At 35.3% G+C, this 12,353-nt stretch overlaps 4 protein-coding genes and 1 long non-coding RNA gene across 6 annotated transcripts; 2 read left to right on the top strand and 3 right to left on the bottom strand.

Moving 5' to 3' along the window:
• Positions 1 to 139: 139 nt before the first annotated feature.
• On the bottom strand, positions 140 to 2,635 carry LOC105276578 (probable proline--tRNA ligase, mitochondrial). Its single transcript, XM_011334309.3, has 6 exons — positions 2,401 to 2,635; positions 1,913 to 2,164; positions 1,527 to 1,788; positions 1,233 to 1,414; positions 864 to 1,076; positions 140 to 776 (listed from the first exon to the last, which is right to left on the bottom strand). Exons 1-6 carry the CDS (start codon positions 2,512 to 2,514, stop codon positions 489 to 491), a joined length of 1,311 nt encoding a protein of 436 aa, XP_011332611.1. The 5' UTR covers positions 2,515 to 2,635; the 3' UTR covers positions 140 to 488.
• Positions 2,636 to 2,699: 64 nt separating this feature from the next.
• LOC105276577 (tetratricopeptide repeat protein 19 homolog, mitochondrial) lies at positions 2,700 to 4,444 on the top strand. The gene is made up of 4 exons (XM_011334308.2): positions 2,700 to 3,011; positions 3,143 to 3,405; positions 3,493 to 3,800; positions 4,044 to 4,444. Exons 1-4 carry the CDS (start codon positions 2,700 to 2,702, stop codon positions 4,238 to 4,240), a joined length of 1,080 nt encoding a protein of 359 aa, XP_011332610.1. The 3' UTR covers positions 4,241 to 4,444.
• Positions 4,445 to 4,605: 161 nt separating this feature from the next.
• On the bottom strand, positions 4,606 to 6,569 carry LOC105276580 (protein catecholamines up). Its single transcript, XM_011334316.3, has 3 exons — positions 5,658 to 6,569; positions 5,420 to 5,495; positions 4,606 to 5,326 (listed from the first exon to the last, which is right to left on the bottom strand). The coding sequence occupies exons 1-3, from the start codon at positions 6,567 to 6,569 to the stop codon at positions 5,151 to 5,153; spliced, it is 1,164 nt and encodes a 387-aa protein (XP_011332618.1). The 3' UTR covers positions 4,606 to 5,150.
• A 2,565-nt stretch (positions 6,570 to 9,134) lies between these two features.
• Positions 9,135 to 9,492, bottom strand: LOC113563084. The gene is made up of 2 exons (XR_003407312.1): positions 9,345 to 9,492; positions 9,135 to 9,261 (listed from the first exon to the last, which is right to left on the bottom strand). It is a non-coding gene; the product is annotated as an uncharacterized LOC113563084 (long non-coding RNA).
• Positions 9,493 to 9,581: 89 nt separating this feature from the next.
• On the top strand, positions 9,582 to 11,888 carry LOC105276581. Of its 2 annotated transcripts, XM_026974177.1 has the most exons (7): positions 9,582 to 9,765; positions 9,902 to 10,100; positions 10,210 to 10,266; positions 10,346 to 10,411; positions 10,520 to 10,609; positions 10,770 to 10,859; positions 11,030 to 11,888. In XM_026974177.1, exons 1-7 carry the CDS (start codon positions 9,665 to 9,667, stop codon positions 11,717 to 11,719), a joined length of 1,293 nt encoding a protein of 430 aa, XP_026829978.1. In that variant the 5' UTR covers positions 9,582 to 9,664; the 3' UTR covers positions 11,720 to 11,888. The 2 variants fall into 2 exon arrangements, with proteins under 2 accessions (XP_026829978.1, XP_026829979.1); XM_026974178.1 differs by lacking the exon at positions 10,210 to 10,266.
• Positions 11,889 to 12,353: the final 465 nt, after the last annotated feature.

Genomic DNA, 12,353 nt, shown 5'->3' on the forward strand with positions numbered 1-12,353 from the left:
TGAATTCGCTCATTTTTATGATTCTCACCATGCTATATGAAATGCATGAAATTGAGTTCCAGACGTCCATTTATCGTATTCGTATTGAAATATTGCTATTCGAAATCGCGTGTTTGATTTTAATATACTTTTAATTTAAATGAAATAATTCATTGAATTTTATATTTTTTTAAAAATATTTCATATAGTAACAAAATCGCATTAACGACAAGAGGTTAATATGAAAACACAAATTCAATAAAAAAAATCTTTACCTTGATTTTAACGGCGTTTTGACGTGGGCGTGCTTCGCTCCGCCAGCGGTTATCGTTGACCTTTATTTTACTTTAGGAAAGTGACAAAATACGCAATAAAGACACCGATGTTATGTACAAATATTATACACGTGGTCGTTACATCTGCTGTAAATAATACTAAGCAGACAACGTCATTAAAAAACGTCATTAAAAAAGATTACTTTTTCCCTAGGCATCATACACGCACATTTTTTAACTAATTTTTAAATTTACATCATTGAAATAGTTACTTATCTGTTCTAACGACATTTCGTGGTAGGTATCATTGTTTAAATCATGAACCTCAAACAAAGGTACCGACTGCATCGCTGTCTTGCCGATAACAATTACGTAAGGATAGCCTATTACGCGTGCGAGTTTCATTCGTTTACCAATCGTCAATTTCGTACGGTCATCCAGTATCGCGTCTATGCCGCATTTCTCAAGACTTTTGAACAGTTGCTCAACGTAGACAGATCCACCTTCTTCCTTGCTTCCTATCTGTGGATCAAGGCGACATGTAAAGTGACATATATCGGCATTCTTCAATAGATACGCGCCCAGACTTGTAATTGAACTTATTATTACCTTCGGTGATATGATGCATGCTGTATATGGTGCTAATTTCACAGGCCATCTTATTTCATCGTTCGCCGATAACATATCAACGACTAGCGTGAGGATGCGACTCAGTCCCAGGCCGAAACAGCCCATGACCATGGGTTTTACTTCATGCTGTTTCGCAAATACGGCTTTCAACGGCTGCGAATACTTCGTGCTCAGTAGAAACATGTGTCCCACCTGCACTTACGATTTGCATAAATGTACACTTTTATATATAAAATAAATTATATATGAAAGCAAATATTTTAGAATCTTATTGCATTTGTATTTCGTACATACTTGAATGAGAAACAAGTCAAATTTAATTTTTGTTAAAAAAAAGTTTTACATTACCTCCGCAGAATTATATTGACGCAGTTCGCCTTTACATTCGGGACAACTTGTCGTCTTGGAGATAATCTGATTAATAGAGAAATCACATGCGGGACACCGCAGTATAACGTCCTCACCGATATCGGACACATAATGATATTCGTGTGATTTCAAGCCCCCGATTGTTCCCACATCACCTACGACTGTAAATAACTGCTATTTAATAATCATCCTGAAATAGATGGATCTGATTTCGTTATTACGTATCTAGGAAAATATATATACATATATGCGAATATTAAAAGTATTAGTTACCTTTTGCATAGTTCATACCAATCTGCTTAAAGATATTATCGTAAGACTCGCAGACCAAATCATACGTATGTTGCGCACCATCTAAACAAGCATCGAACGTATATAAATCCTTCATAATAAATTCTCTGCTACGTAGAAGGTCAAGTCGTGGTTTCATTTCGTCTCGCCATTTACTGGATATCTGATACAACCTCAAGGGTAATAGTTTACTGGATACAGGTCCCACCGACGACATTAGACCACAGATTGCTTCTTCATACGTCTGCAATAAGAAACAGGAATGTTTGAATCAGTCATTCTTCTACATGAATAAGATTCTATGTTACAAAAATAAAATAGCAGTTAAATATTGATATAATATATTAAAATATCTCTTATTTACTTACTGGACTTAATAAATATTCCCTGTCGTGTCTGTCTGTAACTGTAAATAGTTCGGTTTTACTAGTATCATATCTATTAGTCTTTCTCCAGAGTGTAGCGGAAGTCAATGCTGGAAGCAGTATTTTCTCTGCGCCTAAGTTTGCCATTTCTTTATCAACAATGTTTATTAATTTATTTAAGACCCGCATTCCTAATGGCAATAGAGCATACATGCCGGTACTAGCTGGTTTAATAATCCCATAATTAACCAGCAACTGAAAGTAAATAGTAACTTAAAGTACAGTATTCAAAAATAAAAATAAAAGTAAAAGTACACTTGTAATGTGCACATTATAATATAATCTCAAATTAAATAAAAAATTTATAGACATTTCTATTGCATCGAATAGGCTTTTTACCATTAAAATTAACAAATTATGTTGCTTTAAACTTCTTTTTTAAGTGAGCTAATGATTAATGATGCACAAGGTAATCTTTAAAACACACATACCTCATAACCTTTAAATGCGATTTCTGCCTTTCCTTCAGAATCATATAATCCACTTGCCATAGGATGAAATATCCTCGACACTCTAGGTAAATTAATAATTGTTTTACTTGCCATTTTTCGAAATTGACAGCAAAGCAGAAAGAAAAATAATAATATGAAATCGGAATTCCTGGTAGTACCGGCAATCCGTGACACAGCGCACGAAATGGAGCGCGCATGACCGAAATCAGCTGTTACAGAAATGAGTGAAGATGACAACAGAAAGTACCACAGTATAAAAAACAAGACAAACTCTCGAAATGTATCGCTTGAACTTAATACTTCGCACGTCCAAGCGCATCGCATCAAACATCGTCTTCGTCCGATTAACAGAGGATGCTCGATACGCTCACGTCTGGAAAAATGCCTTTGCGAAACCTATGCAGCTCTGTACAGCAGCGAGATATCATTTCCGCGATAATCATAGATCGCAGGAAAGAAGATTCAGAAAGCTTCTTGCAACATCCTTGCATGTAGTGTTTCTTCATTATTTACTGGGTATCGAGGATACCAGCGAGGAAGACGTTCCTGAAATAATTCTGACAATTAAACGATCTATATTGTTAATACAGGTTAGATGTCAATCATGATGTGTCATATATATATTTCTTAAAAGTGTGTGCATGCACGTGCGCACAGTAGAATAAAATATATTTTTTATTTGATTCATACAGTTTCAGCAATGTTTGCTTTCCCTTTATAGAAGGGACAGTTCGATAAGGCAGAGCAAATGTTACATTTAGCGTTGCGTCAAGCGCAAACCATACAACATTACGACGCTATTACATACATTCACGATGCAATGGCTAATCTTGCGTTTGACACCGGGGATTATCGCAAAGCGCAGACCCTATTTAAATCTGTTTTACAAAGACTGATGTCAAATGGAGCCGCGGAGGATGACATGAGGGTCATCCACATAAGCCTAAAAATGGCTAAAGTGTTGGAACATCTAAAAGAACCAAAGTAAGTAGATAGATATATTTATTATATTTTGCCTGCCCAACGCTCCGTTCAAGAGATACTGACTTCTGAGATTTGATATACTTTTAGGACCGCAGAGCAAGGCTACCAATTTTGTATGGAGAAGTTGAAAGAGCGCATTGAGAAAGATCCTGAGCACAAGGATGCTATCTTACTGCAGGGTATGACTTTTGATTGGTATGCGCGAATGCTGTTGTCACAATCTCGACATACCGAAGCTTTCAACTATTTTCTTCAGGCGTATAACATATGCAGAGAAATGAACGGTGAAGAGCATGAGCAGACTGTAGTTTTGCTGAATGACTTGGGAACTGTTTGCTACAAGCAAGGAAACTATGATGAAGCTATCAAATATCTGTCTGCTGCAGCAAAAATAGGTAATTATAATATTGAGTTAATTCAAACGCAAAACTTTGTATTAAGAATTAATGCAAAGTTGTGCGCTAAAAAATCGACACAGACTTTCCGGTCAAGCCATACTTACATGTAATATAATTAATAGATAACGTATTAAAAATCTATAACAGATCATGTATATTAATATATATTAATAATAAATTTGAACATAATTAACTGTAGGTACATGCGTAATTTATATAAATCATATATTGTGCTTCTAGGAAAGAATTTACCAGACATGGTCGATTTGAGTTGGATTCACGTAAATTTAGGGAATGTGTACCTTAAGAAAGGTCTTTACGACGAGGCCAGAAAATCGTGTCTAAAAGGAAGGAAAATAGCTAAAGCTAAGGATGATAATGATTCATTACTAGAAGCCGATGAATGCCTCAAAGAAATTAAGAAATTACTATCTTAAACTCTTGTGTCTAGACATTAATAAATTGTACATTGAATAGACACATAATTAAGTACTTCTAAAAATATATAATTCACGACAAACATATAATGTATATATACTTGTAAGTAATTATGCATAGGAATTATCCTACAACTGTATAAAAGTATAAAGTCAAAGTATAATTTATAACTATGTAATATATTAAATATCTTGCAGACCAAAGATAAATAGATTTGAAAAATATTTTTGAACAAATTTATTGCAGTTTAAAGAAAATAGGAACATATGCGTGTGTGTGTATATATACATGTACACATATATAATATGTGTATAATATGTGTAAATTATTATTCTACAAGAAATACGCAATTCTCAGACATAAATAATATGCAGCGGCAGTATGCATGTGTGTATTCTGTAAAATAACTAATAATCATAACATTCTTTATAATGTAAATCTTAAAACGTCGCCTCGCGTAAAAGAGGCACCGTGTCTTCTCGCGCTGCGCGTACACTTGGCGCGAGACACCGCCGTGCCCCTTGATATATCTCTATATCTGCCTCATATTTCACAAGATCACAAAATTTCCTTTTTAATGAAAAAATAATGGATTATATAATATACTTTCATAAAATATACTTGCTTTCATGCAATTCCATTTGTCTGTTTATAAAACACAAATGCCACGTTTTATCATGTAAATATAAAATATCGATACTCTTATTTATGTCACTGGTATCTATGTTTCTGAGAAAAAATAAGATATCATTCTTTTCCAATAAATGCAATCATGCATATCCTTGTGAAAAGCAAATTAGTCTTCTGTGCTATCATTTAAGTAATAAGTAATCATTCTTTTCTTCAGTTCACAATAATTGAGTATAAAATAAATTATTCAAAAGTAATATCTCATAATAAATCTGTTTTTTATTCATAATCTGCTATAAGGACCATCATGTATACTCCGAAAAGCAGAGCGGAAATCTCCATAACCGATTGCCACAGTTTAGTGGCAGTCAAGAGTTCTGGTATCACCGAGACTGTTGCAATGTAAATAAAGCCTCCTGCAGTGAACGGGAGAATCCATTTTGTCGCAAGGTCGCCTGAAATACACAAGATGAGATCAAATAGAGGAGGAACTTTTTACAGACGTGTATCTATTTTATAATAATCCTAAATAACTATAAATTTCTTACCCATTCCTTCCGCCAACAATGAAACGGAAGTTCCTAATAAAGCTCCCACAGCGGTGATCAACTGCAACATCATAGCCTGCAAGGAAATATAATTTTCAATATAAAAAAAATTTAGGAAAAGAGTATACAAACAAGAGTAACAGAATGTTACGTTACAATTTCAAATGATTGCTTCAACTTTGTGAATAAATATGCTCGAGCAAGCTCGCAATCATTGCTGTATCAATGCAATGTTTACCTTTCTCTTGCTATATCCGCTTTGCACCAAGATCGCGAAATCGCCGATCTCATGTGGAATCTCGTGCAGCAAGATCGTGAATGTTGTTATATAACCGATACTATTCCCAGCCATGTAGCTGGCTCCTATAGCCAGGCCGTCTGTAAAGTTATGCAGAAAGTCCGCAACCAAGTTCAGGTAGCCAGCAATCTTTATGTCACCTTCATGTACCTTCTGTGCTTTAGAAATTGCTTTGCCACTGTCTTTCTTCTCCCCTTTCTTCTCTTTCGATGAAGTATCTTCCTTTTTTTCTTGGAAGACATGCGAGTGACTATGATCGCCCTTAATAATACGCACTGCTTTCTCCACCGTTAAGAATACTATTATGCCCAGCAGCACACACAGACCAACTGACATATCATGCTTGTGGTGTCCCAACTCATCGTCACCATGATCATGGCTATGGGAATGGGAATGTGAATGTGACTCTGAAGAAGCCTCATGAGAATGAGGAATCAACGCATGCGGAATAAGATGAAGAAACGCGTCGCCCAGAAGACCACCAGATGCGAAGCTCAAGAGGATCTTCAGCAACGACTCGCGTTGCTTGGTATTGTCCAGTGGCACGAAGAACAGGATGAGGAACGGCGCAGCGGATATGATCAAAGTCGAGCCAACAGCTTTCAAAACGACGTCACTGTATTTGTGTGAGGCGCTCGCTTGCGTGGAGCCGGAATGTTCATGCTCGTGCTGATGCTGATGCTGCTTCTGGTAAATCTCATTGGCCGCCTTGGAGTACTTGTAACTTGGCGATTCGCCCTCGTGAGCCCCGCAGATGGTCGGCAGATTCAGGAAAATGAATACAATGAACGTAGCGATTATTATCCGCGAGATCCACCTGTGCACGGCAGTTTGTTGGTTATTCACTGTCATTGTAACCTTTTCCGCTCCGTTCTCGCTGACACGATCGAGATAGCTTCGCCTGCTGATAATACGACGTTGACATACGTGCTCACGAGAGTGCGACTGAAACACGACGACGCGAAAGACGGAAGTTTTCCTGCCGATATGTATACCATACGTTCACGTACAACTAACCTCCCCACCGATCAGGTCTTCAACTGGTTATCAGGGTACCTATACATACATTAGGTCTGTTCTTTTTAGCTGCACTGCTGAACTGGTGCAATAAGTTAGGCCCGTATTCATAGTTGGATCTTATATTTAAGACCGTCTTAAGGGGATGCTGGAGCTGCTAGTGAACTATTTTTTCACTATAGCGATGGTAATTGCAGTTTCGAAAATTCTCTTTATTGTTTGTGCAGAATAAAAAATCCTTTTCCACAAATGAAGTATAGATAGAAAGAAAGTCCGCTCTACAGGACTTTATATTCAAAATGGAAAAAAGTTAGAAAAGACAAATGCAAATTTTTAACTTTTTTCTGCACAAACAATAAAGAAAATTTTCGAAACTGCAATTACCATCGTTATAGTGAAAAAATAGTTCACTAGCAACTCCAGCTTCCCCTTAAGGTGATCCTGGAGTTGCTAGTGAACTATTTTTTCACTATAGCGATGGTAATTGCAGTTTCGAAAATTCTCATTATTGCTTGTGCAGAATAAAAAATCCTTTTCCACAAATGAAGTATAGATAGAAAGAAAGTCCGCTCTACAGGACTTTATATTCAAAATGGAAAAAAGTTAGAAAAGACAAATGCAAGTTTTTAACTTTTTTCTGCACAAACAATAAAGAGAATTTTCGAAACTGCAATTACCATCGTTATAGTGAAAAAATAGTTCACTAGCAACTCCAGCTTCCCCTTAAGGTGATCCTGGAGTTGCTAGTGAACTATTTTTTCACTATAGCGATGGTAATTGCAGTTTCGAAAATTCTCATTATTGCTTGTGCAGAATAAAAAATCCTTTTCCACAAATGAAGTATAGATAGAAAGAAAGTTCGCTCTACAGGACTTTATATTCAAAATGGAAAAAAGTTAGAAAAGACAAATGCAAGTTTTTAACTTTTTTCTGCACAAACAATAAAGAGAATTTTCGAAACTGCAATTACCATCGTTATAGTGAAAAAATAGTTCACTAGCAACTCCAGCTTCCCCTTAAGGTGATCCTGGAGTTGCTAGTGAACTATTTTTTCACTATAGCGATGGTAATTGCAGTTTCGAAAATTCTCTTTATTGTTTGTGCAGAATAAAAAATCCTTTTCCACAAATGAAGTATAGATAGAAAGAAAGTTCGCTCTACAGGACTTTATATTCAAAATGGAAAAAAGTTAGAAAAGACAAATGCAAGTTTTTAACTTTTTTCTGCACAAACAATAAAGAGAATTTTCGAAACTGCAATTACCACCGCTATAGTGAAAAAATAGTTCACTAGCAACTCCAGCTTTCCCTTAAGCCTTCGGCAGACCAGCGCGACGCGGTTCGCGATGCGCGATACGCGACGTGCGATATCCAATGAGCGTACAGCTTTTCCATAAACACTGTACGCTCATTGGATATCGCACGTCGCATATCGCGCATCGCGTGTCGCGTCGCGCTGGTGTGCCGGAGGCATTAAGCTTATCTGCAGATGATGTATAGATCATTTCATTGGCTACGCAGTATCTGAAGATACACTTAAGACGGTCTTAAATATAAGATCCGACTATGAATACCGGCCTTAGAGTGAGAAAAAATATACTTGTCTCACTTTAACGTATTGCACTAGTTCAGCAGTGCAGCTAAAAAGAACAGACCTATCGTATCTTGTACTTATACATACATACATGGAGTTTCACACATACTTTTCTCTTTTATTACGCTTCTAAAGTCACTTCTAAAAGCTTCATTATATTCCTTTATTGTTTCATTTATTGAACATTTTAATCACTTTTATATTTCATAAGCTTTCTAATATTGTTATAATATTTATAATTATATATTATATAATAAGCTTTCTCGAGTCGCTGTTGAGTTGTATTCGAAAGTTCATCTCGTCGTTGAACAATACTATTTATTGAAAATTGTTGAAAATTGGTGAAAATAGAGTTGCAAACGTTTTGCCGTCGAGTCGTACTACTACCTCGATTTTAACATGAGGCCGTGGTGATATCTAGCAGTGTTTCCATGGTATACCATGAAGGTGCCGTTTCATGCAGCGAAATAATCGCCGCGAATGAAGGCCACGTGATCATTCGCTGTTCGCTAGCGAGTAATCGCTGTTCGCTGAAAAGTTTCAGCTTGTTGCGAATATTCGCAAGGAGCGAAGATGTCTGCTCCAACTAAGAATGTTAACTTTTCAAATTGAGTTGCAGACATGCGTATGTAATTATTAAATCTCAAATCTTCTAAAGCGAGTTTAGGTAGCACAGCATGAAAGAATCCATGCACTTTCCTTTCTTGAAAAATGGGTGCTATCCAATATTTCTTTTTACAATATCTTTTTTTTCCACTTTTTCTCAAATGTAAAAGTGTAGCTGCAACTGCAGCAGCTTTTCTTTTCTGTACAATATAATAATAATTTGCTTATTGTACATATTGTACATATGCAATAACCACTGCAGTTGGTGGTTATACCAAGTCCAGTTTATAACCGACTCGTCGTCCATTACAAAGATTTCAAGATTTTCCTACAAAGTAATAATTTAATCTATATTTGTTAAATATAATATTTAAAAGCATTTCAAAACAACTATGTATAATATTTTCTTACTATTGTTGACATGCAACCATACAGACGTGACGCTCACAAACTATTCGTGGCGAATGATTCGCCACTTCGCGGCGAATTATTCGCTACTCGCTAAAAAATCGCTGCATGAAAAGGCACCTTTATGCAACAGCGATCTAGTACTTTTCTTTGTGGGCACACTGTGTAGATACATCACTAGTGCCAAAATTCCTAGGCCCATCGGCCAATCAGGAAAGTCACGTGTAGATTTTAATAGATAGTAATAATAATAATAAGTAACGTGCGAGCTCTAGCAAGCGAGGCAGTGCGGTTTAGACAAATAGAAACTTAAAACCTTTGAAATGAGGAAAAGTGGATACAGAAAGTGCAGTGTCAAACGCTGCAAAAATACTACTGCGAATTCGAATTGCCGTTTCTTTCGCTTCCCTAAGGACAATGCAAGGTATATTCTCAAATCTTTTTACATATTACATGCATGCAAGGTATATTCTCAAATCTTTTTACATATTACATGCTAAGAATGGTTTTTAAGTTAAACATAATATATAATCGAAAATAATTTTTGGGAATAATTTAAGGGCAAAGCAGTGGGTAACGGCATGCAATCGTGAAGACCTCGTGCTCAAAACAGCAGAATATTTATATGCTATCAATAGGATTTGCAGCGATCACTTCGAGGACAGGATGTATGCGAATGATTTAAAATCTCGTTTGCTTCCTTCAGCTCGACCGACTCTAAATCTCCATAATCATGAAGAAAATGATCAGAATATTGCTGTAAGTAAATAGTGTAAGCTGTGATGGTAAATATAAATAATTCACATTGATAGAAAACATAGCCTATAAGGAAAACATCATTTAAAAATGTTCATTTTTTACCTTTTAGAATGCAGAGATTTTGCCTAACAATAATATATTAGTTGAAAGTAATAATATACCTAAGGTATTTATTACATGTAAGAACTGTAAAATATTAAACTACTAAGAAATTTAAAATATTTCAATCATTTTTTATTTTGCAGATTGCTTCAAATACTTCTCAAAGTGCAGTAGTGAAAACATCACACGTAATTAAACCAACCTTTCAGGTACAAATCTTTCACCCTGTTTTTTAATCATTCAAAAGCTAATAGCTAAAGCTTTATAGCGGTAAGAAATTATTGTTATATTCTCTACTTTTATTCTTTCTTTTCTAGATTGAAGCAAATGGACACGATTATATAGGGACTGCGTTGGCATCTGAGTTGCCACAAATTGACGCTCGAGGATCACAGGTCAATAAATTGGTGAGTTAATTGTATTTTAATGAAAGAACATCACATGTAATTAACCCGACCTTTGAGGTACAAATTTTTTTAAATCTTCCATCCTGTTTTTTAATTCACAAGATAATATAGCAGTAAGAAAGTATTGCTATATTCTTTAATTTTATTCTTTTTTTTCCAGATTGAAGCAAATGGTCACGATTATATAGAAACTGCGTCGGCATCTGAGTTTCTCCCACAAACTGACACTCCAGTGTTGGTCAGCAAATTGGTGAGCTAAATGTATTTTAATTATAGAAAATTTTTGTGCCTTATTTATTTTACCTTTTCCTTTACCAAGTTTTATTTATTTTCGACTATCGTAAATTTATGTCCCATTTATACTTGAATTTGAAATAAATAGTTAATTGTTTATGTTACTCAATTTCACAATTGTTCCAGAATTGTACAGATGTACAAAGGAACGTTTCATCTATTACTGAAAATGCTACAAGTGGGCACAATTTTGGAATAAAACACAATGAGATGACACTTCAAACTGTCATCTTGAGACCAATTCACAGCGTCTCCACTAATCTTCAATCTTCAATCATTGTTTCTTCAGCGAACCACAGTATTGCGGTAAATCCTAAACTTACAGTCGCTGCGCCTTTCTATGTTGTCCATCCGTCTTCACCAGGAAAAGTTTTAAGGAATACACAATGCTACAAAGACCAACTACCTGTGAAACAAAGTCTTAATAAAATGGTTCAAACAACAAAAGAATTATGTGCTCATGAGTCGAAAAAATTAAAATTTCAAAAATTAAAATTGCAAAAAGAAATCAGAATTCTGAGAAAAGAGAATGCTGCTCTGCGAGAAACAATTGAAAAAATGAATTTAAGCAAAAATCAATTCCTAAAATGTTGCGAAAAATATGTATCCCCCCAAGTGGCACTGTTTATAAAAGAACAAATATCAGTTCACAATCAAAAGGCTAAAGGTCGGAGATATTCCTTAAAATTTAAACGATTATGCTTGAATCTGCATTTCAAGAGGCCAAGAACATATAAAGCTTTGTCATCGATATTTTCTTTGCCGTCTAGAGCGACTCTTCAAAGAATGACAACCAAATCTCTTGTAGAAGTATAAATCAAAATGTATTTGATTAAATCAGTATTAAAGTTGCAAGTATGAAAGAGACCGAAAAATACTGAATGGTTTGCTGTGATGAAATGTCATTAAAATGTTACTTGTATGGACATAAAGGCCGATAAAAATCATTGGCCTTCATGACAATAAAGAAGAAAAACAATTCAAACCAGCTAAACTTTCATATGTCTTTGCAAGAAGCAATTCCAAACCTTGTATATATACCAAATCGTTATTCTGACCGTACAAAAACAAAAAGGAAAAAAATTGATTGTCGACAAATCAAAGTTACCGGTAATACTCCTTGTGGGAGACTTCATAAAGTATGGACACGGTATGATGATATACAGTAGGGACAAAGAGCGTCGGCACCTTTGATCTTTTTCAGCCGATCCGCCATGTCTTCGGGCGGCAAGTAGCGTATCAATAATATTAGAAACCACCGCTATGTGTTTTCTTACATATTTTAAGTAAGTAATGCATACCTTTCTTTCTCTTTTGGAAATAAAAATAAAAATAATAATAATTTGCAAAATTTTGCATCGCACACACTCGATGTATTCTCTTAGACATTGTTTTTAACAAAAGCACAAAACAAACAATACAATACAATATACGAATTTTTATGTTTGGT

Source organism: Ooceraea biroi, chromosome 12, assembly GCF_003672135.1.
Source record: "Ooceraea biroi isolate clonal line C1 chromosome 12, Obir_v5.4, whole genome shotgun sequence".
Classification (NCBI taxonomy): domain Eukaryota; kingdom Metazoa; phylum Arthropoda; class Insecta; order Hymenoptera; family Formicidae; genus Ooceraea; species Ooceraea biroi.

Excerpts from the sequence above, each read along its gene's own strand:
- LOC105276578 (XM_011334309.3), bottom strand. The coding sequence starts at position 2,514 with ATGGCAAGTAAAACAATTATTAATTTACCTAGAGTGTCGAGGATATTT. Across the intron at positions 2,165-2,400 it reads TCGCATTTAAAGGTTATGAG|TTGCTGGTTAATTATGGGAT; the intron begins GTATGTGTGTTT and ends ATTTACTTTCAG. Across the intron at positions 1,415-1,526 it reads TGGTATGAACTATGCAAAAG|TCGTAGGTGATGTGGGAACA; the intron begins GTAACTAATACT and ends AGTTATTTACAG.
- LOC105276577 (XM_011334308.2), top strand. The coding sequence starts at position 2,700 with ATGTATCGCTTGAACTTAATACTTCGCACGTCCAAGCGCATCGCATCA. Across the intron at positions 3,012-3,142 it reads GATCTATATTGTTAATACAG|AAGGGACAGTTCGATAAGGC; the intron begins GTTAGATGTCAA and ends TTCCCTTTATAG. Across the intron at positions 3,801-4,043 it reads GTCTGCTGCAGCAAAAATAG|GAAAGAATTTACCAGACATG; the intron begins GTAATTATAATA and ends TTGTGCTTCTAG.
- LOC105276580 (XM_011334316.3), bottom strand. The coding sequence starts at position 6,569 with ATGACAGTGAATAACCAACAAACTGCCGTGCACAGGTGGATCTCGCGG. Across the intron at positions 5,496-5,657 it reads GCGGATATAGCAAGAGAAAG|GCTATGATGTTGCAGTTGAT; the intron begins GTAAACATTGCA and ends ATTTCCTTGCAG. Across the intron at positions 5,327-5,419 it reads ATTGTTGGCGGAAGGAATGG|GCGACCTTGCGACAAAATGG; the intron begins GTAAGAAATTTA and ends TGTGTATTTCAG.
- LOC105276581 (XM_026974177.1), top strand. The coding sequence starts at position 9,665 with ATGAGGAAAAGTGGATACAGAAAGTGCAGTGTCAAACGCTGCAAAAAT. Across the intron at positions 9,766-9,901 it reads TTCCCTAAGGACAATGCAAG|GGCAAAGCAGTGGGTAACGG; the intron begins GTATATTCTCAA and ends GAATAATTTAAG. Across the intron at positions 10,860-11,029 it reads CAGTGTTGGTCAGCAAATTG|AATTGTACAGATGTACAAAG; the intron begins GTGAGCTAAATG and ends CAATTGTTCCAG.